The sequence below is a fragment of the Hemiscyllium ocellatum genome, chromosome 4 (assembly GCF_020745735.1).
Source record: "Hemiscyllium ocellatum isolate sHemOce1 chromosome 4, sHemOce1.pat.X.cur, whole genome shotgun sequence".
Lineage (NCBI taxonomy): Eukaryota > Metazoa > Chordata > Chondrichthyes > Orectolobiformes > Hemiscylliidae > Hemiscyllium > Hemiscyllium ocellatum.
The window spans coordinates 16,202,814-16,228,326 of NC_083404.1; the positions used below are offsets into that span (position 1 = coordinate 16,202,814).

The 25,513-nt window shown below is 41.2% G+C and overlaps 1 protein-coding gene across 1 annotated transcript in view; it reads right to left on the bottom strand.

Moving 5' to 3' along the window:
• Window positions 1–25,513, bottom strand: part of LOC132815167 (serine incorporator 1-like) — a 78,354-nt gene that overhangs the window by 20,898 nt on the left and 31,943 nt on the right. Inside the window, exon 7 of the mRNA XM_060823980.1 lies at window positions 12,041–12,210. Within this exon, the coding sequence (XP_060679963.1) occupies window positions 12,041–12,210 (170 nt within the window). The remainder of the gene's footprint in view (window positions 1–12,040; window positions 12,211–25,513) is intronic.

Below are 25,513 nucleotides of genomic sequence, written 5' to 3' on the forward strand. Positions count from 1 at the left end.
GGATACTCTTCAAAGGGTCAATGTGGACTTGTTGAGCCAAATATCCTGTTTCCACACTGTAGGGATTCTGTGATGAAATAATACTTGAACAGACTTTATCCATTCTCCATGAATAGTTGCAGCTCTTCCAGCAATTTATGATTCTATATTGTATGTTCAATCATTGGAATACTAAAAAAGAGGTCTTTTAAAATTTAGCACTTATCCCTGATGAAATTGGATACACTACCTCTGATTCATGCATCACTCCTTACATCCTGCCAGCAAACACAGAACACGAGAATTGGAGTAAGAACCCACATCCGGTCCTGGACAACATTTCTAAAGTCTTCCAAAGTCTACCTGACTCCACAAACCTCTGACCAATAAAGGTGGAGAGTACAGCTTGGTAAATTGGAAGTTTGTCAGGGTTTCTATCCCATGAATGTTTGAAACTGGGTCAAAACAAGAACTAACAGTCAACAGGAAGCAAGAGTTTGGAATGTGGGACAGAATTGACAAACAATGAAATAACTTTGTTGGGGGAAGTGGGGTGGGAAGTATCTCGGACAACCGGATAAAGGCTGAATGTAAGGACAATCAAAAGTGATGGGTCTAAGAGCAGCAACTAGGCACATGGTCTGGATTGACTAAATTCTTGTACCACTTCAAATGTTTTTCATGGCATATCTACCTTTCTGTTTTCTCATGTTTAACTGGTGCTTTGCATACATATTCAAATGGAATTTCACCGTGTCAATGATCAAAGTTTGAGAAAATTTGTAGGAATAGGCTTACTGTTGAACAGTGCTCACCTAAATGCACAGACAAGAGTGTTAACCGACATAGCTGGTGCTAAGAGAATAGTGAACCGTTAAAACAGGTTGGGAGTACTGACTGTCCTTCCTCATTCATAGCCCCAACTTTTAATGCACAGGGAAGAGCACTCAGCATCACTAAATCACTTTGCATCACGAAATACAGACATTTTTCATATTGGAAGCCAGCCTAGTGACAAAGACATGCTGTGGGCACTTTTTAATAAATCATCTTCACCAGCACATGCATAAGAACATACTGCACATGCTCCTGGTCTCAGCAAACCCAGCCCAGAGGTACATCTCTAAAAACCTGCAGTGCATGATTATATCAAGTAGATCTCTTTCTTATGGATGCCAATAATCAGTGATTGAGTTCTGTGATTTGTAGTCCTGGTCAGGAGGGAGGAAGTTTTTTTTTAACTTTTCCAAAGGGGCATCCATTCAGGTATTCACTAAGGAGATAGTTAGATGACAGTGTTGTAAGTGGATCTTACGTTGGATGTGGAGCAAGTACTGCTCCCAAACCGTACTGGAATAAGTCCTTTCCCACACTGAGTGCCCCATGTACTGATATCACTTCCTATAATATTATAAGCTATCTTCATATTAGTAGCCTCTGCCTCATTCAACGCCTCCCCTCAAGTATTCATTCTGTCCCTGAATTTTTATTCTTCCTCATCAGAAACATGTTTATATTTTCATATCATTAACACTTCTTTTCTTATAAGTCTAAAACTGTTTAGCACTAACCTGTTTTATTCGCGTCATCATTAACCTGCATCCCACTTCCATGCTCACTAAGATTCTTATTGTAAGGCATTATCATTAACCTTGCTCTTGTTTTGCCACAGGATGGGTAGAATTGGTATTGAATGTGTGTTTTTTTTTAATGAAGTTGAACATTGACTCTTCATTTTCCTTTGGGAAAGGGCCCCTTTCTGAAATGTTATATGCTGCTCTCACTGTTGGGATGAACTGTTTATCATGTTCCCCTCATTGGCATTCATTGAAATTTGACTGGGTTTCTGTTAGCACAGGTTGAGTATGGAGTGGTCATGATGTCGATTTTGAAAATTGTGGCACTGGAAAAGCACAGCAGTTCAGGCAGCATCCAAAGAGCAGGAGAGTTGGGATTTCAGGCATAAAACCTTCATTATGGTGTCAGTTGTCTGGTATTTAGATTAGACTACTTACAGTATGGAAACAGGCCCTTCGGCCCAACAAGTCCACACTGACCCGCCGAAGCGCAGTCCACCCAGACCCATTCTTCTACATTTACCGCTTCACCTAACACTACGGGCAATTTAGCGTGGCCAATTCACCTAACCTGCACATCTTTGGACTGTAGGAGGAAGCCGGAGCACCCGGAGGAAACCCACGCAGACACGGGGAGAATGTGCAAACTCCACACAGTCAGTCGCCTGAGGCGGGAATTGAACGCGGGTCTCTGGCGCTGTGAGGCAGCAGTGCTAACCACTGTGCCATCACGCCGCCCACACTGTGCCACCATGCCACCCACTATGGGACATAGTTAGAAAAATAAGGCCAGACCACTCAGGAGAGATGATAGGAAGCACTGCTACACACAAACGGTGGTAGAGATTAGGAACTCTCTTCCATAAATGGTAATTGATTCTACATCAATTATAAGTTTTAGTTTTGAGGCAGGCAAGCTTTGTTATGCAGACATATTAAGGAAAACGGGTCAAGGGCATATGAGTTGGGCCATAGATCAGCCAGGATGTCATTGAATGTGCTTCAATCCAGTGCTTTGTGCATGTCTGAGGATCAGTCTCTTGGATTACCTCATCAATGTCCTCTCTCAAAATGGGATGCAGAGTTTCTCCTTCCCTTTACCTTGTTTCCGGTTGCAAAGTTGCAGAATTATTCTCATCTCTTTTGTCTGGCTTGTCTCTGTTATCCTCTTGGATCATGCTAGAGGAGTCGTCCATTGTGCAATGTCTTTAAGGCACCCTTTCAGGCTTCCTGTTGGCACATGGCTAGGTTTTATACTTGGAAAGTCTTCAGTTTGTCTGAAAGTGGCTTTCTGCTTTGGGGTCAGATACTGCCATCATCAAGATTTGTTCCTTCCTTTCCATGGGGCTCTGGAACTGCAAAGGGTCATTGCCTGGAGTAGATTTGGCTGCTGCTCCTGACATTTCCTCATTGGTTACTGCTGCATGGGCAGGCTCATTATGCCAGGAGCGAACCTTGATAATCTTAGACTCTTTGGAAGGCCCTGTTGCTACACTGGGTTGGAGTAGCTCTATAGCACCTTGGCAGTGCCATCCCCCAACCCCTCTGACCCCCACCACTACCTCCATGCTTTCTTTGAAGAATTATATGAATTCTTAAGCTCCTTAGAAATTTAGAATGTTTTGTCAAGATGGTGGCAGCAGCAGGGTTGGAAGTGTTCAGGCTCAGTGCCCATATGCTCCCACTCACCTGGCTGACCACATTATTCTTTCTTCTTTATTTTGTTTTGTTTCTTCTTTTCTCTTTCATGGCAGTACTCACCTTTTCTTCTTTCCTGCAGCTGCAAGGGATGGTTTCAGTGTTGGTGACATGGTAGCTCCTCCCTTGCATTGGCAGCGTTTCATCAGGGGCAGTGTGGTGGGTCCAGTCCAGAAATCCCTACTTTGGTAGCCTCACGGGCAGCTTTGGTGGCCACTCCATAAACCCAGATTGCCATGGATCGAACAATAGATGAAAACTTTCATCATTTCTTCTTATAATTTCGGTAATTAAAATGGTGCCAAGTTGTGGTGACTCATACATATCTCACTGATTTTCACAAATACAGGGCACAATACATTGCTGTTCTATTCATTGAATCCCTACAATGTGGAAGCAAGCCATTTGGCCCATCAAGTCCACATTGACCCTCAGAAGAGCATCCCACTCAATCCCTATAACCTTGAATTGCCCATGGCCGATCCACCCAAATTGCACATCTTTAGACTGTGGGAGGAAACTGGAGCATCCAGAAGGAAACTCACATAGACACGGGAAGAAAATGCAAACTCCATGGAGACAGTGACCTGAGGGTGGAATCGATCCTGGCACTGTGAGGCAGCAGCGCTAACCACTGAGGCACTGTGTTGCCCTTTTTCCAAGTAGTCACCATGATTTGTGGTGGCTTGGTGTTACTCTCCACTGTCTCCACTTGGAACAGCATAAGGTCCATGTTCTCCTGCTCTAGCTGGTTCTTAAGGTTAGAGGCTCCCCTTGTATGTGTTTTGAACTTCCAGTTCCCTGAGGCAGACTCATGGTCTGAGATACCTTCCTGTGCAGAGGCTGTCTCACAAATGGTTTGGGTCTGGGTTCTCTCTGCTACTGGCTGTGGAGAAGCTGTAAGGCCTCAGATGCTTCAGCGAACACCAAAGAGTAACATTGATTCAGAAAGATTATGCAGGACATGTGATATGTCTCATTTGCACATCAGAATCATGCAGTCTTCCAGTATAAACTCTTTACTGAAAGTGGACCATGGTAGCATCCTATCTAGGGCAGTAGGAGCTCAATTCTCTGCCACTGCACAGCGTCTGAGAGAATAGAGACAACATTTCCTGTATCAAGCTTAAATCTTGTCTTGCTTCCATTGACAAAAAGCTCAGCACTTTTAGTTACTTCTCCCAGGAAACAGCTGGGTGTCTTCTATTTCCTGTATATGAACAACCTATTTGAAGATCAGGAGATGAAATCTTCTTGCTGCAGCACATTGCCCTCTGGGTCAGGCAGCCTGTACTGGAGGTGAGAAACATTTTGAGTTGGTGGCCTCTTTCGGTGTGACATATGGTGCAGGTTGTCTTGATGCTGTGATGTCCTCATTTCTGTATAATGGCAGGCTCTTTAATACCCCTTCAGTTCATGAACTGTACAAACATTATAATCTGGTCAGATGGATCTTGTCCCCTTCCCCACCCCACCCCCCCCCCCAACCCCCAGCTCCCATAGCCACACTGATTGTGACAAAGAAAGGTCCTCTCTGGATTGTAGAAAGCTGGATTGAGCACGTCATTCACGACATTCTGATGAGTATCTAAGTACTCATCAGAAGCCTCCAATACTTTGCCATACAACTGAACATTCAGCTGTCAGGCTGATCTACCCTGTATCCTGCTGGTTTTGCTCACCACTGGAAGTTTCCAATCTCAAGATTTCACTTGTTGCTAAGGTGTGCTTGTCCTATGCGGTCAATCTCACTTTGCATTGATTGCAGCTGCCCTGGTGTGTTTGCTGACTGCTGGAGTTGGGTTTTTTTTGTTCCATGTTTGTTGGTATCTTCCCCTGGTTCATCAGATTTCACCTGAGATCCTCTGCTATGGCCTCTTCTGTTTACTTCATTTTGCCTCTTTTGCTTGTTCCTCCTGTTCCACTTTGCTACTGCTCTGTTTCACAATTTTGCTTTAAATGTTGAATTTGGCTGCCGATACATCTAGACCTTGTTTTAAAGTTTTTGGGCCAGTTCTAGATGTCACTGGCTGATAATGATGGCAGTGGGAACATTTTAATCTGTGCTTAAGGTCAGGAGAGATGGACATCCTTGCTGATTCGGACTCTTCCTTTGGTGTACATAACCAACCCACCAACTGTGCCAGCTCACTCGATCACAACACTTCTCATTTCCACTGAGGTTTCAAACATGTAGCGAAGGTGTAAAACTTGACCTACTCTTGGGAAATAAGGCAGGGCATGTGACTGAGGTGTCAGTAGGGGACAGTGACCATAATTCTATTAGTTTTAAAATAGTGATGGAAAAGGATAGACCAGATCTAAAAGTTGAAGTTCTAAATTGGAGAAAGGCCAATTTTGATGGTATGACACAAGAACTTTCAAAAGTTGACTGGGGGCAGAAGTTCGCAGGTAAAGGGACGGCTGAAAAATGAGAAGCCTTCAGAAATGAGATAATGAGAGTTCAGAGACAGCATATTCCTGTTATGATGAAAGGAAAGGCTGGTAACTATAGGGAATGCTGGATGACTTAATAAATTGAAGGTTTGGTTAAGTAAAAGAAGGAAGCATATGTCAGGTATAGACAGGATAGATCGAATGAATCCTTAGAAGAGTGTAAAGGCTGTAGGAGTGTACTTAAGAGGGAAATCAGGAGGACAAAAAGGGCACATGAGATAGCTTTGGCAAATAAGGTTAAGGGGAATGCAAAGGGTTTTTGTAAATAGATTAAGGACAAAAGGGTAACTAGGGAGAGAATAGGGCCCCTCAAAGATCAGAAAGGTCACCTTTGTGTGGAACTGCAGGAGATGGGGGAGTATTTTGCATAAAATGAGTATTTTTCATCAGTGTTGACTGTGAAAAAGGAAAAGGAAGATACAGAATGGAGGGAAATAAATGGTGACATCTTGAAAAATGCCCATATTACAGAGGTGGTGGCGCTGGATGTCTTGAAATGCATAAAAATGGATAAATTTCCAGGACCTGATCAGGTGAATTCTGTGGGAAGCTAGGGATGTGATTGCTGGGCCTCTTGCTGAGATATTTGTATCATCGATAGTCACAGGTGAGATGCTGGAAGACTGGAGGTTGGCTAACGTGGTACCACTATTTAAGAAAGGTGGTAAGGACAAGCCAGGGAACTACAGACCAGTGAGCCTGACCTCAGTGGGGGGCAAATTGTTGGAGGGAATCCTGAGGGACACGTATTTAGGCAGGCAAGGACTGATTAAGGATAGTCAACATGGATTTGTGCATGGGAAATTATGTCTCAAAAATTTGATTGAGTTTTTTGAAGTAACAAAGAGGATTGATGAGTGCAGAGCAGTGGACATGATCTACATGGACTTCAGTAGGGCTTTCGACAAGGTTGCCCATGGAAGACTGAGTGACAAGGTTAGATCTCATGGAATACAGGGAGAACTAGCCAGTTGGATACAGAACTGGCTCAAAGGTAGAAGACAGGGTGTGGTAGTGGAAGGTTGTTTTTCAGACTGAAGGCCTGTGACCAGTGGAGTGCCACAAGGATTGATGCTGGGTCCACTACTTTTCATCATTTATATAACTGATTTGGATGTGAACTTAGGAAGTATAGTTAGCAAGTGGAGGTGTAGTAGTCTGCAAAACTATAATCTGAGTTATCTCAGATTATAACGGATCTTGATCAGATGGGCTGAGGAGTGGCAGATGGAGTTTAATTTAGATAAATGTGAGGTATTATATTTTGGGAAAGCAAATCTTAGCACGACTTATACCGTTATGGTAAGATCCTAGGGAGTGTTGCTGAACAAAGAGATCTTGGAGTGCAGGTTCGTAGCTCCTTGAAACTAGAGTCAGAGCAAAATAGGATCGTGAAGAAGGCATTTGGTATGCTTTCCTTTATTGGTCAGGATATTGAGTATAGGTGTTGGCAGATCATGTTGCAGCCGTACAGGATGTTGGTTAGGTTACGTTTTGGAATATTGCGTGTAATTCTAGTCTACTTCCTATCAGAAGGGATGTTGTGAAACTTGAAAGGGTTCAGAAAAGGCTTACAGGGTTGGAGGATTTGAGCTATAGGGAGAGGTTGAATAGGCTGAGGCTGTTTTCCCTGGAGTGTTGGAGGCTAGAGGATTATAAAATCATGAAGGACATGGATAGGGTAAATAGACTTGGTCTTTTCCCTGGGGTGGGGGAGTCCAGAACGAGAGGGCATAGGTTTAGGGTGAGAAGGGAAAGATATAAAAGAGACCTAAGGGTCAACATTTCCACACAGAGGGTGATACGTGTATGGAAGAGCTGCCAGAGGAAATGGTTGAGGCTGATACAATTACAACATTTAAAAGGCATCTGGATGGATATATGAATAGGAAGGATTTGGAGAGATATGGGCCATGTCCTGGCAGGTGGGACTAGATTTGGTTGGGATATCTGGTTGGCATGGACGAGTTGGACCAGGGCGTCTGTTTCCATGCTGTACGTCTCTATGCCTCTATGTCTCTATCATTCACATTCAATGCACCTCCTCAACTTTTAATCACCCCCTGTTCAGTATGGTGGCTGACAGCAGTCACCTTTCCCACATGCACTGCTTCCATAGGATGGGCACATGCCTTATATCCACCCCTCGGTCAGTTTTTTCATACCTTACAGAAGAGAAAACAACACACAAGGGAGAGGACTGGAGGTGGGCTGTCCCAGATTGCAACCGTCGGTTGCAACTGAAAAGGAGGCTGTGGAAACCTGCACCTCTGACTATCAGTGATGGAGAGACTGGGAATTTTCAGATGCCTGGTGACAGAACTAAAAAAAAACTTATACATACTTCATATAAGATAAGCTTGTTTCTCTTCATTTCACAAAGTAGTGAAATGGTGCCTTAAGTGGTGACTTGTAAACTTTTTGCTGTACTCAGGTGAATACAAGTGACAATAAAGTCAATTAAATTCAATTCAAATATGATCACCTGATGATGGCGATTAATACCATTCTTTTCTCATCTCTTTCAGGGCCTTCATGCTTGTGAGGTTTATTTTGATTAGTTTCTCTACAGCATGTATACAGGCCCTTCAGCCCAACAAGTCCACACCGACCCTCCAAAGAGTAACCCAACCAGAATCATTTCCCAATGTTTACCCCTGACTAATGCACCTAGCACTATGGACAATTTAGAATGGCCAATTCCCCAGACCTTGGGAAGAAACTGGAACACCCAGAGGAAAATGTGCAAACTCCACACAGACAGTCACCCGAGGCCAGAATCGAATCCTGGTGCTGTGAGGCAGCAATGCTGACAACTGAGATACCATGCAACCCCAAGATGATTTTCTTGAAGATGATTTCTCAGAGGATCACCTTTCACATGAGGCTGCACCATCAGAGGATGCACTGTCATGCACCAGTATAAATCCTTACTGTAGGCTATGGAGCAGTTTAACAGCTAACTGGATATTCATTCATTCAGAGACAAACATTTTACAATCCAGCATGAGTGGTCACTGTTAGAAGGTTCAGTGTATTCTCTCCAAGCTCTGTTCAGCTCTACATGGATGTTCATTCAAAATGAAAATGAAAAGACAAAATAAAGGGACAGTAGCCAATTTGCACAATACTGACAGATGTCTCTCTAGAACAGTAGAGAGTGTGAAGGAGTCTGATTGCATCATTAATTGACTGGTGTCATGTATCATCCTAACAATGTCTGTCATTGAGTGAGATGCTCCCTCCTTCAAACTTCTTGGCTATCAAATGAGCAAGGCATGGCCAGAACAGTGCACACTTTGGAAACTAGCTCACCTCCACCTTTAATTGAATGATGTGCATCTTAGCTGACAATGACCTGCACAAAGCTGGTCTAAAGCAAAGTCATAGGAATGATGTCCAGGGAAAGATGTTGGTAACAGTAGATATGGAAGTCGATATGGAAGCACTCATCGGTTGCGTCTCCTGGAAGAAGAACCCAATGTTCTGCCTCACCTCCAGCTGGTTAAAGCTGCCCCTGCACAGATATGGGTGAAATGATCCATGGCAGGCCTCCGTGGCAAGACTCTCATGGGCTCCAAGATGTAGAGTGTCTCAGGAGGATATCCGAACAATCCATCCCAATCTAGTCTGAAGCCGTAGGAGATGCTCCATGAAGTACCGGTAAGCAGACGAACAGGACAATAATAATTCACCAAGGCCAAGCACATGAATGTTTGAGAAAATGCATGATGCTCAGTTCCCTTTTCTTGTTGCAACGTGTAAAATTAATTTATTCCCACTATTTCCATGTTCCTTACTCTTACATGCTGAATGGCAACTTACTTTTTCATTTGCTTGAATATGAAGAACTGAATTGAGAGGATTACATATATGGTTTGAAATTAACTTGGTTACAGGAGTCCTCAGTGTGGTGGAGGAAGTTGTTCAAGATTTAGGGAATGGAACAGCTTTTTTAATCCAGTGCGACTGACTAATTCAAAACAAAGCTTGCATTTGTGTAGCACATTTTCACAACTACAGGACTATTGAGATCCTTCATTTCTTTGGATTTTCCTGGTTTTCTGAACAGCAATTTGAGCTGACTATTTGGCATTGGGTGTTTCATCATTATCTCCTTGAACTCATCTTTTTCATTGAAACTGTGGTTGAATAATGGGTGTTTTCACTAGCCTTCAACTCTAAACATTACACAACAGTGTTTAGTGTGGAAACAGGCCCTTCAGCCCAACAAGTCCACACCGACCCGCTGAAGCACAAACAACCCAGACCCATTCCCCCAAATTTACCCCTTCACCTAACACTATGGGCAATTTAACATGGCCAATTCACCTGACCCGCACATCTTTGGACTGTGGGAGGAAACCAGAGCACCCGGAGGAAACCCACGCAGACACGGTGAGAATGTGCAAACTCCACGCAGTCAGTTGCCAGACGTGGGAATTGAACCTGGGTCTCTGGCGCTGTGTGGCAGCAGTGCTAACCACTGTGCCACCGTGCCGCCCACCGTGCCATGTTGTTTGTTGTACAACCTACAGAGCAATATAGTCATTCCAGAGATCCTTGTTGATGAGGACTGAATAGCCCTGAAGAGGTCCGGGATGTTGGAACTCCGCAATGTGTTAGCTCTATTAAAACCCACAAAATTTGCCACACATTTTACGTAAGCCTTTCCTTCTGCAAGCTAAGAGTAATTGATCTGTGTGTGCATGTGTGTGTGTCTGTCTGTTTATGAGGGGGCGTGTGGGGGTGGGCACTGGGCAAAGATGTCAGTATTCACTCACTTTTAAAAGTCGTAGAATCCCTACAGTGTGGAAGCAGGCCATTTAGCCCAACAAGTCCACATCAACCCTCTGAAGAGCATCCCACCACATATCTTACATTCTTGTATATTCATGGCTAATCCACCTGGCCTGCACATCCCTGGACACTATGGGCAATTTAGCATGGCCAATCCACCTTAGCCTGCATATTTTTAGACTGTGGGAGGAAACCAGAACGCACAGAGGTAACTCAAATAGGCACAGGGAGAACATGCAAATTTTATAAAGACCTGAGGGTGGAATTGAACCCAGATCCCTGGCATTATGAAGCAGCAGTGCTAATTACTGAGCCACCATGCTGCCCAGTGTCATTGATGAACCTTTCATTACTGCAGTGGCTTGTAGCAAAATGATATTTGCATTTGGCTTTGTTCTTTCCATTGACACAATACACTAAGAATTTGTAAGTATTGCATTTGTGATTTCAAGTGGATTACTCTCACTGTATACAAACTGAAGTAAACATAAAGCTAGTGCAATAATGATGCTAAAATTTGAAAAGTGAACAGGGTGTGGAGAGTAGGAGGAGAGAAGCAAATAAGACAAGGCTGCTTAGTAAAGGCATTTCTGTAATATGGTTGTAAAATTGTATTTAAATTAGTCTAGGTTGAACATTATGCTAAAAAAAACCTGCTAGACTAGCTTTTTATTTTCATATTAATATTAATTCAGCAGTAGGCGATTTGAAAGGACAAAGCCAGTCAGCTCTCGATAGTCGTTTAATTTAACCCATCTGTTTAAAGTGAGTTGATTCAGATTTTAGCATAAAAATGTAATGGCATGAAATTCTTTATCCACTGTATTTAAAGCTGAACCTGTTGGAGTGCAAAAAAGGCAAGTTTTCGAAAGGAAATTTTGAACATAATGTTTTGTTAATGGAAAATTAAATCAAGCGTAAAGTCAATATTTCCAAATAGCAATAATATTCTATAAAACTATGGTGAGTGATTTTATTGGGACCATATCATTTTATTATTGTTCAATATTTTATTATTTATTTTTGGATGATATTGAAAAGACTGAATTTATTGCCCCTTCCTTAATTGCCCTGAACTTATGAAGAGACAATCACATGGTTTAAACTGGTAAATATATATACTAGCCTTTATTAATATTTTTTAATGACATAAGTCAGCTGCCTAGAAGATTAGATGTTCAAAATTTCCATTTTGCCATTGTTAGATATGAACTCATGTTCTCTAGGTCACCAGCAGAGTACTACAACCACTAGGACATACAACGCCTTCTACACATACCTAAGTCATTCCTGCTCAAGAGCAACTTTATTCAGCTATTAAGAGGGTTTCTTTTGTAATTTAGACCTCTTAAGTTTCAGTATTAATGCTTAATCCAACTAACAAATTGTCAACTTGATTTAGATATCTTAATTGTAGTCGTAATTCAATGACCTGTCAAATGTAAAATATTAAAGGAACATTGGCATCATTATTAAAAAAAATTGTTAAAAAATATCTAGCATGAAATTAAGATTTGTAATATGCTTACCTGGACCTTTGGATGAACTGATATTAAAGAAGCTACAACACAAATAAGTATGTTGAAGCTGATAACAAATTTATTTTCAATACAGCCTTCAACTGTAGTGTAAAACACATAGCAGAGGATTGCAGTTGTTAATGATAACACATAATTCAGACATGTAACTGCTAGAAGTGCTGCAATGATACAAAAACAGAACATTATCACTAAAAATCTTATAATCTTTCCAATAAAGTTGTGATAAAACTAAGTTGTAGTACAAATAATTGAAAGTGGCCTCTCTGTTTAAGCCATTGGAAAATATGATAAAAGCACCAATTAAAAATACATAGGAATGGTTATCGGGAGAAAAATGTTTTGATTTGTAAGTTCTTGCACAAAAGCTTTTGAAATAATTTGGATATTTCTTTTCGACAGGTATTGTTTTCTTCATTTTTACTTCCCAATTCCCCGAATGAGTGAGTCAATTCGTTCAATTATCTTGTCAATTATAGATTTATTTGAGTTCTGGAAATATACCACTTAAAAAGTGAGGCTTGTCTGATCCAGTTCATTTCAACTCATTTAAATTCATACAGATAGGCCTTCAATACATCAAGGTGGGTAAAAACAATGACTGCAGATGTTGGAAACCAGATTCTGGATTAGTGGTGCTGGAAGAGCACAGCAGTTCAGGCAGTATCCGAGGAGCAGCGAAATCGACGTTTCGGCAAAAGCCCTTCATCAGGAATAAAAGCAGAGAGCCTGAAGCATGAAGAGATAAGCTAGAGGAGGGTGGGGTTGGGGAGAAAGTAGCATGGAGTACAATAGGTGAGTGGGGGAGGGGATGAAGGTGATAGGTCAGGGAGGAGGGTGGAGTGGATAGGTGGAAAAGAAGATAGGCAGCTAGGACAAGTCATGGGGACAGTGCTGAGCTGGAAGTTTGGAACTAGGGTGAGGTGAGGGAAGGGGAAATGAGGAAACTGTTGAAGTCCACATTGATGCCCTGGGGTTGAAGTGTTCCGAGGCGGAAGATGAGGCATTCTTCCTCCTGGCATCTGGTAGTGAGGGAGCGGTGGTGAAGGAAGCCCAGGACCTCCAATGTCCTCGGCAGAGTGGGAGGGGGAGTTGAAATGTTGGGCCACAGGGCAGTATGGTTGATTGGTGCGGGTGTCCCGGAGATGTTCCCTAAAGCGCTTTGCTAGGAGGCGTCCAGTCTCCCCAATGTAGAGGAGACCGCATCGGGAGCAACGGATACAGTAAATGATATTACTGGATGTGCTGGTAAAACTTTGATGGATGTGGAAGGGTCCTTTAGGGCCTTGGATAGAGGTGAGGGAGGAGGTGTGGGCGCAGGTTCAAGGCAAACGTCAGCAACAAACTGAATCAAACTGAACCATGACACTCTATAGAATGTCTGCATGGAATTTGAAGACATCTCAGTATCAATTTCTCCTGATAATGAGATCAATCTTACAATTTTCACTTTAAGAGAGAAGACTAAGAAATTCAATAAATTATGAGCTTGATCAAGTGAATAGAGGAAGATGATTTCTCCCTTTGGGTGTGAACAATAAGGAATTATCAAATTAAAACTGTCAGGGAAAGGTGTGAGATTATAATGAATTTCTACAACCAGGAATTAACACTTTACATCCCAAATTTCTCAGTCCCTTGTGGTGAAGCACTGTGCATCCACTTTATCCCTTTGGTAGAATGACAGGAATCTAGTTCAGCATAGTATGCAAAGAATACAAAGCTGCATACTTGTACTCTGCTACTCTAGAGTCTGATGTTTTGCACAAGCCTGGCCTAGTTTTTATGATGTTCCAACAAGTTCTGTAATGTATAAGGTTTTGGGAGTTACTCATTATAAACCTCAATAGCTCAACAGGATTGAAGGTTTTATCTCTGAAAGTTGCCACCCAGGTAAATAGTGCTGTGAGGAAGGCATATGGTGTACTGGGCTTTATTGTCAGAGGAATTGAGTTCCGGAGTCCTGAGGTCATGTTGCAGTTGTATAAGACTCTGGTGCGGCCTCATCTGGAGTATTGTGTGCAGTTTTGGTCGCCATACTATAGGAAGGATGTGGAGGCATTGGAACGAGTGCAGAGGAGGTTTACCAGGATGTTGCCTGGTATGGTAGGAAAATCGTATGAGGAAAGACTGAGGCACTTGGGGCTGTTCTCATTGGAGAAAAGAAGGTTTAGGGGAGATTTGATAGAGGTGTACAAGATGATTAGGGGTTTAGATAGGGTAGACACTGAGAACCTTTTACTGCTAATGGAGTCAGCTGTTACAAGGGGACACAGCTTTAAATTAAGGGGTGGAAAGTATAGGACAGATGTTAGGGGTAGATTCTTTACACAGCGGGTTGTGAGTTCATGGAATGCCCTGCCAGTAGCAGTGGTGAACTCTCCCTCTTTATGGTCATTTAAGCGGGCATTGGATAGGCATTTGGAAGTTATTGGGCTAGTGTAGGTTAGGTAGGATTCGGTCGGCGCAACATTGAGGGCCGAAGGGCCTGTACTGCGCTGTATCCTTCTATGTTCTATGTTCTATGTTAGTTGTTGTAAATAAATTTGAAAGAGGATATTAGTTGACAAAACTGAGAACAAATTTAAAGATGGGTATTAGTTGACAAAAAAATGAGTGATTTTAGTTGAAATAGTGGCAAAATAAGAGCTAAAGAGGAAAATATTGTCACCATATTATAGGATAAAACATAAATTGCTGAAATTGAGAAATTTTCATATGTAATCACATATGTGCAGGAGAACTTTTGGCCCACTGGGCTTATACCAGTTCATTAAATGATCATGATTACCTCGTGTCAATTATCTGCTTTTTCTTCATATCCTTGCATTTTATTTTTATTCCAATCCAATGCCTTCTTGAATGCCTCAGTTGAATCTGACTCCACCACATTCCAGGCAGTGCATTCCAAACACTACCTACTCATTAAGATATTCCTCACTTCATCCTTACTTTCTTTGTATTTAAATCTACACCCTCTTGTTCTTGTTCCCTTTATGAGCAGGAATAGGTTCTTCCTATCTACTCTATCCAGCCCACTCATGATTTTGAATAACTCTGGCTAGTCTCCTCTTTAACCTTCTTCACTGTAATGAGAACAATCACAAATTCTTTAATGTATCCTCATAACTGATTTTCCTTATCCCTGGATCCATTCTTGTAAACCGCTTCTGCAGTTTTTCCAATGTGTTCACATCCTTCCTGTGATGTGGTGGCTCAGAACTGTACTCAGTAACTGTGATTGTATAGTAAGGGTTGTACAGAGACCATGCTCTACCTTTACATCTTAACGTATAAGACCAATACTCATTTTATTCATCTCATTAACATGAAAGGCAGACTGAATTTGTCTCGGATTCAAACACTGGATTCTCTGGCCTCCAGTTTGGTAACAGAAATGCTTGTAGATGTTATACATTCATAAAGTGTATACAGAAGAGATAGTTCTGTGAAAGGTAAGTAACCCATATCAATATAAATGCAGACAGAAACAATTGGAGCCTATGATGTTCAAAGATTACTGAAACATAATGTCCTGGCAGCTAAAATAATAAATGAAATAGTACTGACTTTTATTGTAAAGTATTCTTGACTCCCTCCTTTCTCATGTGTCCTGGCTGTATCCAGGCAGTATGTATCTTTGTTGCAAATAGGGAGAAGATCCATTTATGTCACAGTACTTGCCATTTGTTGGACTTTCTTTTGCCAGTGTTTAAACCAGCAGCCAGGCTGTCTCCACACCCAAGGACATTATCTACGGCCTGTACCTACAAGACCGCTGCATTTCTTGCTCTCTTCAGATGTTTTATTATGACTTACAGATAGGAATGTTACTCCATGCGAATAATGCAAAGACAAAGTGGAGGCAGGGATTGGCACTATGCTATTGTGGCCTATGTGACTCCTATCTGGGCAATTTCTCCCATAAAAATCCATGGAATAAGATATGGTTAGGAACTTAGGAAAATGAAGTGTTTCATACTTAGCAACCAAAATATGGACGGTACATATATACTACACTGAACAACAGAATTGCCTGCTTTAAACATGAGAGAACACAATGAGACTCAGAAGCATCAGGCTGGATGTTGGGAGTAAATGTTAAGTTGTGTTATGCCGTCTGCCAACTTCATGCAGGCACTGATTTAGTAAATGTAATCTAATACATTGTCTAGCTTAATATTGAGACTCAAAGTAAAGACATATACAGTCCCAGACTGAAATCCAGATGCACTTGTTGTGTGGGGACATCTAGTGCCAATAAGTATTAAAGCAACCCTGGATGCAGTGTTGAAAATATGGGGTTAGAATTGATTATACACAACAACATACAAATGTCAATCCATTTGTATGAAATGGCAACATTAAATCTTCTGCTTAAGCTCCAATATACAAAATAACTTTAGGTCTTATTATATAAATAAACAATAACAGAAACTGCTGGAGAATCTTTGAAAGTCAGGCAGCATCTGTGAAGAAACAGGGTCCATGTTTTGAGTCCAATGACCCTTCTTCAGAACCCTTCTTTACTGGACTCAAACTGTTAACTCTGTTTTGTCTCCACAGATGCTGCAAAACTTGCTGAATTTCTCCAGCAATTTCTGTTTTTGTTTGCTTCATATCTCAAGCATCCACAGTTCTTTGTTTTATCTTATTTGTAAAAACTGTGTTGCAAGTCTAGAATAGGGATGTGGTGTTCAGGTGGAGTTAGTGCCAGTGTGGGGGAAAATCAGTTTGGTGGGTAAGTAGTATAGCTACCCAGGAATGGAATTAGACTTTAATTCCTCTAATTTTCCTGGGTAACTAATCCAGGCAAATTAAGTCAGGACCCTCCCAAAGGCTCTGATTCTAACTCAAACTTGAATACTTTCTTGTAAAGTGCCAGATTCTGAAAATTTCCCATCAGCAGCTTAAAGCTCCCAGGAAAGTACTGCCTAGTCAGTGCATCACAATATCCCAGGGTTCTGACATGCAGCTTTCAAGGTATGTCAGTCTCTGACTACCTGGAGATCAAGAAGATCTGGGCCTATTTTGTTTTTCAAACAAATGAACCAAAACAGTATATGGTACTCCAGATATGGTCTCACCTTTACCTTGTAGAGATGCATAAACATCTCTACTTTGATAATTCATTTCCCTCACAATAAATGTCAACATTGATTTTCCTCCTGAAACACTTGGTCTACCTGCAAATTAACTTCACATCATTCATGTAGCAGGCAACCAGATACCTCTGAACCTCAGACTCCTGCAGTCTTTGTCCATTTTAACAGTATCTTTCTATTCTACCTGCCAAAATGGAAATATTCATGTCTTCCCACATCATATCCTATCTATAAAATTTTGCCCACTCACTTCACATAGCTTTCACTCCCTCCCCTCCAGCCCCCCCCCCCCCAAAACCCCTCCCGCCCCCCCCCCCCCATCTATATCACTTTCCCAATTCTACATGTTCTCTTAACGAACTGTTTCCCGTACTATCTTGGTGGCATTGGCCACAATCCCACCAGCCTCTGATAACTCTTGATTCTCCTGCAGAATAAAAATCTATTCACCACTGTCTTAGAAATGTTCAGCAGCCCAGCCTGAACTCTAAAGCTGCATAATCTTTGAGAGAAAACAATCTCCTAATCTCCATCTGGAAAGGGTGAACCCCAATCTTCAAACAGTGCCCTGTAGTTCTGGACTGACACATCCTTTCCATGTCCATCTTATCAAGACCATCAGGATCTTATACACTACAAATTAAGTCACTCCTTAGCCTCCTAAACTCCAGTGGAAACAAGCAGGCCTACCCTCAGAAGACAACCTGTTCATTCCAGCTATCCAGTAAACTCCTTTGAATGATCTTAAAAATGCAGACCAAAATTGCACAGTGTTCAAGCTGTGGTTTCACCAATGCCCTGTTCAACTAAAGCATAATGCCCTTGCTTTTATGTTCAATCTCTCTCATAATAAAGGATAGCACTCCATTGGCTTTATATAGCGACATACTAATGTTTTGTGCACAAGAACACCTGAATCCATCTGCACCTCAGAGTGTGTAGTCATTCTCTGTTTGAGTAGTAGTCTGCTTTTTTATTCTTTCTTTCAAAAATAACTATCTTCCCATTTTCCCATTGTACTCCTTCCATCATATTGATATCCAGGTGTAACTTTGGCATGTGTTCTTCACAATATACTTTCCAACTTGCTGTTCCATTGTGCTAATTTAATTACCATGCCTTCGCTCCCCTCGTCTAGTTCATTGGCATAAATTGCAAGAAGTTGAGGCCCTAGCATAGAACCATGTAGGACTTGCACTCTGTAGATCCTATTAATTAGATAAAGACCCATTGTTGCACATCCCCTGTTCTCTGCCAGCTAGCCTTTCGAAAGGGGCTGCTGTCATAGACTGGAGGCCACTAAATAGTAGTGATGCTGCAGGGCATGGTATAATTAGGTGATAAGAGAAGCACGTACTGTGAGTAACGCGATTGTCAAGGATTACTTCAATCTACATGAAGATTGGGTGAACCAGTTGAGCACTAAGCTGTGGAGAATTAATTTCTGCACTGTTTGGGATGGTTTTCTAGAGCAGCATATGGAGGAGCCAACTAGAGGACATGCAATTTTAGATCCAGTATTTTGAAATGTAAAAGAGCTAAATAACAATCCGATTACAAAAAAGAAGCTTTTAGAGATGAGTGACCACAATATGATAGAATTTTACAGTATATTTGAAAGTGAGGTGGGTTCAATCTGAAACAAGTGCATTAAATTTGAATAAGGGAAATTATGAAGGCATGAGGCACGAAGTGGTTGAGTTGGATTGGGCAAATACATTCAAAGGCAATGGATTTGTCTTAAATCACCTACATATTCAATCAAGGTGTAGAAATGGTCAGTCAACTGTGACTAACAAAATTCAGGATTTTATAAGATTAAAAGAAAAGCCTATATTTTTGCCAGAAATAGCAATAATTCTAAGCATTGGGAGATTTATAGAATATAACACAGAAGATCAAGAAACTGATTAGGAAAGAGAATATGAATACAATCTAGCAAAAAAAACTATAAAAGCTTTTCAGCTTCTTAAAAATTAAGACAAACATAGATCTGTTACAGGCAAAGTGAGGAGAATTTATATTGGGGAACAGAAAAATGGGGAAGAAGCTACTACTAACAATTCAAGGAAAAATTGAAGGAAATTCAATTCAAGTATTCGTAAAAAGTGTGCACAGAAGTTGTTAATGGGGTTGAAAATTAATCCCTGGGACCTGAGTGTTAAGGGAGTTGGCTATAGAGATTGTTGATGGATTGGTCATTATTTTTCCAAAGTTCTCTAGATTCTGCAGTGATTACTGCAGCTTGAAAGTTAGCAAATATCACCCCAATATTTAAGAAGGAAACAAGAGAGAAAACAGGGAATTACAGATCTGTTAGCCTTACATCAGTAGGAGGGAAAATTTAGAATCTATTATAAAGTAAGGAATAAATAGTTGCCTGAGTGATAATGTAAAATCAAGAACCACGGATGCTGGAAACCTGAAATAAAAACAGAAAAATGCTGATGAAACTCAGCAGGTATGACCTTCTGGTGAAGAGTCACCAGATTCAAAACATTATCTCTATTTTCTTCTTACACATGCTGTAATACCTCTTAGCTTCACCAGCAATTTCTGTTTTTGTCCCTAACTGATAATGATCTGTTTGGGCATTGGCAGCATGGGTTTGCAAATGAGAAATCAATTTTGATGAACTTTGAGTTTTTTGAAGATGTTACTAATAAAATTGTTAATGGGGAGGTGATGGATATTGTAGACTTAGACTTGCAGAAGTCTTTTGATAGAGACTCCACAGGAGGCTGGTTAGAAAAGTTAAAGCACAGGCGATGGGAGGTAACATATTGACATGGATTAATGATTCACTGACAGTCAGAAACAGACCGCAGGGATAAATGGGTCATTCTCGCATTGGCAGGTTGACCACTAGGTTACTGCAAGGATTAAATATTTGATTCCCAACTGTTCACAATCTATATCAATGATTTGTTTTGGGGGGATAAATATAATGCTTCCAAATTTGTGAATGAAACAAAGCTAAGTGAGAATGTGTGTTGTGAGGAAGATGCAATTCAGTTTCAGGATTTAGTCTGGCTGAGTGAATAAGCAAGAACATGGTAGATGGAATATAATGTGAAAAAATGTGAGGTTATCCACTTTGGGAAGAGAAACAAATGTGCTGATTATTTCTGAAATGGTAAGCAGTTGGAAAGTGTAAATGTACAAAAAGATCTAGGTGCCCTTGTCGATAAGTTACCGAAGACTAACATGAAGGCGCAACAAGCTATTAGAACATTAGTGGACGTTAGCCTTTATCATGAGAAGATTGAGTACAAGAAAAGTGAAGTTTTGCTTCAGTTGTAAAGGAGCTTGATGAGCAGTACCCGGAGTACTACATGCAGTTTTGGTCTCCTCACAATATTATTTGATTTGATTTATTATTGTTATATGTACAAAGTACAGTAAAAAGTGCTATTTTGTGTGATAGTCAGGCAAATCATACCTTATAGAAGTACATCAGGGTAATAGAACAGAATGCTGAACATTGTGTTACACTTCAGAGAAGGTGTAAAGATCAACTCTGTTATATGAAAGGTCCATTCATAAGTCTGATAACAGCCCGGAAGAAGCTGTTCATGAATCTGTTGGTCCATGTTATCAAACTCTTGTATCTTCTGCCCGGTGAAAGAGGGTGGATGAGAGTATAATCAGGGTGGGACGGGTCTTTTGTTATGTTGGCTGCTTTTCCGAAGCAGCCGAAAGTATAGACAGAAGGAAGGCTGGTTTGTATGATGAACTGGGCTGTGTTCACACTTTCTGTAATTTCTTACAGCGTTGGGCAGAGCAGTTACTGTACCAAGCTGTGATGAAATCTGGATAGGATGCTTTCTATGGTGCATCTAAAAAAACTGGACAGAGTCATTGTGGACATGCTGAATTTCCTTAGCCTTCTCAGAAAGTAGAGACATCAGTGTTGTCAGGAGAGATTGTCGGTGATATTTAATTTTAGGAACTTGGAGTTCTCAGCCATCTCCACCTCAGCACCATTGTTACAGGCAGGGGCATGTCCTGAAGCTGAGGCATAGCTCCTTCATTCTGCTGACATTGAGGGTGAGATTGTTGACACTGTTGTCATGCCCCTAAGCTGGTGATTTATTGGGAAGCTCAGATGAACAAAGGGATGTGGGTGTCCATGTACACTGGTGACTGATAGTTATGAGCTTTGTGTAGCAAGTATAAGAAAGGCAAGTAGGTATGTTGTTCTTCATTGGAAGATGGTTTGAGTTTAGAAGAAGGACTATCTTACTAGTGTTATACAGGGCCTTGTTACGACCGCAGTTGGAATACTGTATTTTGTTCTCCCTATACTAGAGAGGATATACTAGCCATAGAGAAAATGCAGCAAAGATCCACTAGGCTGCTACTGGGGATGGCAGGACTGTCGGAAAAGACGAGTTTGGTATGACTGGGGCTGTATGAGAGCTTAGAAGAAGGAATCTTCCAAAATTCTAACATGTCTGGACAGATTAGGAGTAACAAGGATTCTTCCTCTAGTTGGGGAGACAAGAACCAGAGTCAAAGTCTCAGTAGATCATTTAAGTCGAGAATGGTCAACCTCTGGAATGTGCTACTTCACAGAGGCTGTGGAGATTGGATCACTGAATATATTCATGAAAGTGGTAGACTTTTAGATATTAAAGATATCAAGGGGTATGAAAAGAAATCAGAGTTATGGCATTGAAAGAGAGGATCAGCATGATCATACTGAATGATAGAGCAGGGTCAAAGGGCCAAATGGCCTACATCTGCTCCTAATTTCCATGTTTCTTTGCTTATCTCAGGAAAAGTGCGAGGTGGTTCACTTTGGATAGTGTAACAGGAGTGCAGAGTACTGGGCTAATGGTAAGATTCTTGGTAGTGTAGATGAGCAGAGAAATCTCGGTGTCCATGTACATAGATCCCTGAAAGTTGCCGCCCCGGGTTTATAGGGTTGTTAAGAAGGCATACAGTGTGTTGGCTTTCATTAGTAGAGGGACTGAGTTTCAAAACCATAAGATCATGTTGCAGATGTACAAAACTCTGGTGCAGCCGCACTTGGAGTATTGCATGCAATTCTGGTCACCACATTATAGGAAGGATGGGGAAACTTTGGGAAGGGTTCAGAGGAGATTTACTAGGGTGTTGCCTGGTATGGAGGGAAGGTCTTACAAGGAAAGGCTGAGGGACTTGAGGCTTTTTCATTAGAAAGAAGAAGGTTGAGAAGTGACTTAATTGAGACATATAAGATAATCAGAGGGTTAGATAGGGTGGACAGTGAGAGCCTTCTTCCTCAGTTGGTGATGGCTCGCATGAGGGGACACAGCTTTAAATTGGAGGCTGATGGATATAGGACAGATGTCAGAGGTAATTTCTTTACTCAGAGAGTAGTAGAGGCATGGAACACACTGTCTGCAACAGTAGTAGACTCGCCAACTTTAAGGGCATTTAAATGGTCATTGGACAGACATTTAGACAAAAATGAAATAGTGTAGGTTAGATGGGCTTCAGATTGGTTTCACAGGGTAGCGCAACATCGAGGGCTGAAGGGTCTGTACTGCGCTGTAATGTTCTATGTTCTCTGAAAGACATTATTGCCATAGAATGAGTGTGATGAAGATTCACCAGGGTTGTTCCCAGAATGTCGGGATTGTCCTGTGAAGAGTGATTAGGCAAACTGGACCTGTATTCTCTAGAGTTTCAAAGAATGATCTTATTGAACTTTACAAAATAATTAAAGGGTCAGACAGGTTAGATGTAGGTAAGATGTTTCCCCATTGGTTGAGTCTAGAACCAGGAAGGATACTTTAAAAATGAGGGAGAGGGATGCAATTTCAGTCCAAGGTGAGGAGATTTTATTTTATTCAGAGAGTTGTGAACCTTTGGCATCCTCTATCACAGAGAGTAAGCTCAGACTTTAAGAAAGTTTAAGATACAGTTTGATAGATTTCTGATCACCGGTGGCACACAGAGTGAGTTAAAGGCATTGAACCATTGATCAGCCATGATTGTACTGAATGGTCAGGCAAGCTTGAGGCCTTGCTACTCCTGCTTCTATGTTCTTACTTATGTTCCCTCTCAGCTAATATGTTACCCCTACACCATAAGCTTTTATTTTCCACAATAACCTAAATGTAGCACTTTATCAAATGCTTCCTGGATATCCAAGTACAGCATGTCTACAGACTCCTCATTATGCACAGTGTATGTTACTCCTTCAAGTAATTCCAATAAACTGATTAAATATCATATCGATGCTGACTCTTGCAGTTTTTTTCTACCTGTACAACTATAATTTCTTTAATCGTTGAATCTAACTTCCCCATGACAGACATCAAGCTAACAAGCCTTTAGTTTCCTATTTTCTGCTTCTCTCTCTCCCTTCTTGAAAACAGAGTTTATATTTATTACATTCCAGTCAAATGGAACCTTTTTCTGAATCTAGAGGATGTTGGAAAATTAACACCAATGCACTCCGACCTCATTTGTAATCTCTTTTAATACCCAAGGATGAGATCCATTGGCTATTGAAGATCTGTCAGCCCGGTTTGCTTTGTACTACTACCCTTGTCATTGTAATTTCACCAAGTACCTCTTGGCCATCCACCACCTGATTTACAACTATTACAGATATGTTTTGTTGTATCCTGTATGGTAAAGATTGAAGCAAAATATACATTCATTAAATTTGCCATTTACTATTCACTCTGCATTCTCACTCACAAGAGGAACAACACTAATTTTGGTTTGTATGTATATTAAAGTTATTCATTAGTATTATCACCTCCTTATCACACTATCCAATATTTCTTCTTGCATACTTTATCCCACATTGTGGTAACTGTTAGGGAGCCAATAGGTCATTTATACAAATAATTCTTTCCCCTATTGTTCCTCATTTTTACGCAAACCAATTCTACATCCTGATCTTCTGAACTAAGGGCATCTCTAACTATTGCACTAATGCCATCCTTGATTAGCTGTGAAGCCACTCTAGCTTTTTATTTCACACAAATGCCATATACCCCTCAATATTCAGGACCCAATCCTTGCAATCCTGAAGCCGGGTGTCTGTAATGGCCTTCAAATTATTTACTTCAATGTGCAGCATCAGTTCATTTACTTTGTTATGAATGCTACGCACAATCAAACACAAGACCTTTACTCGTGCTTTTTTCAGTTTTAGTTGTGATTGTTGGTCTATTCCTAGTTTTATTTTCACTCTGCCCATTCCTGCTAATCTCTGATCCGCGTTATCCATACTGTTATTTTTCTTCTGTTTGCTTATCGCTGTTCTTTTGATATACTACATTTTTCCACATTTGCTTGCTTCCGCTATTTTATTTAAAATTCTGTGTTTGATGATCTTATACCACCTGATGAAGGAACAGTGCTCTGAAAGCTCCTGCTTCCAATTAAACCTGTTGGACTATAACCTGGTGTTGTGTGATTTTTAACTTTGTACACCCCAGTCCAACACCGCCATGTCTAAATCATTTAAAACCCTGTCTACTTCCCGAGTTACGCAGTTCACAAAATCAGTGGTCCCACTGTGAATCAAGCACAGACCATCCCAAGGATCCAGTCCCCACTATCCTCTGTACTTGTGTCAGTAGTCCATGAACTGAAACTCATTTCTCCAATACTAACCCTTGAGCCACATAATCATCTCTCTAATTTCACACAGACAAAGTTTACTTGTAGGTGCCTTAGGTAATAATATAGAGATTACAACCTATGAAGATCTATCTTTTATTTTCATGCCTACCTTCTCATACTCAATATAGGATATATAGGATGAACACGAGGCTGATAAGATGGTGTGGGGGAAGGTTTCAGATTCGTCGGGCAGTCGGTCCAGTTCTGGAGGAGTAGGGACCTATACAAACAGGATGGATTACATCTGAGCAGGACCAGGACTGATGTCCTTGGGGGAGGGTACTTGGTAGAGTGGTTGGAAAGAGTTTAAACTAGTGAGGCAGGGGGATGGAAACCAGAGGAGTAGGGCAGCAGATGCAGAAATGCGGGAGAGGTAGAAATCAAGGCAAACATGACACAGAACAATAACAGACAGGGAAACGCTGCTGAAAAGAGCTGGGGAAGTGGTCTGAAATGCACATGTTTCAATGCAAGATTTATAATAGGCAAGGTAGATGAACTTAGAGCTTTGGTTAGTACTTGGAATATGACATTATTGTGATCACAGAGGCTGAAAGAAGGACTGGACTGGCAGCTGAATGTCCCAGGATTTAGATATTTCAGGTGTGATAGTTGGGGATGTAAATAATGTCGGGGGGAGCTGCATTACTGAGAAAGGAGTATTTCACAGCTGTCCTGAGGGAGGATACATCAGAGGACTCATGCAGCGAGGTAATATGGGTAG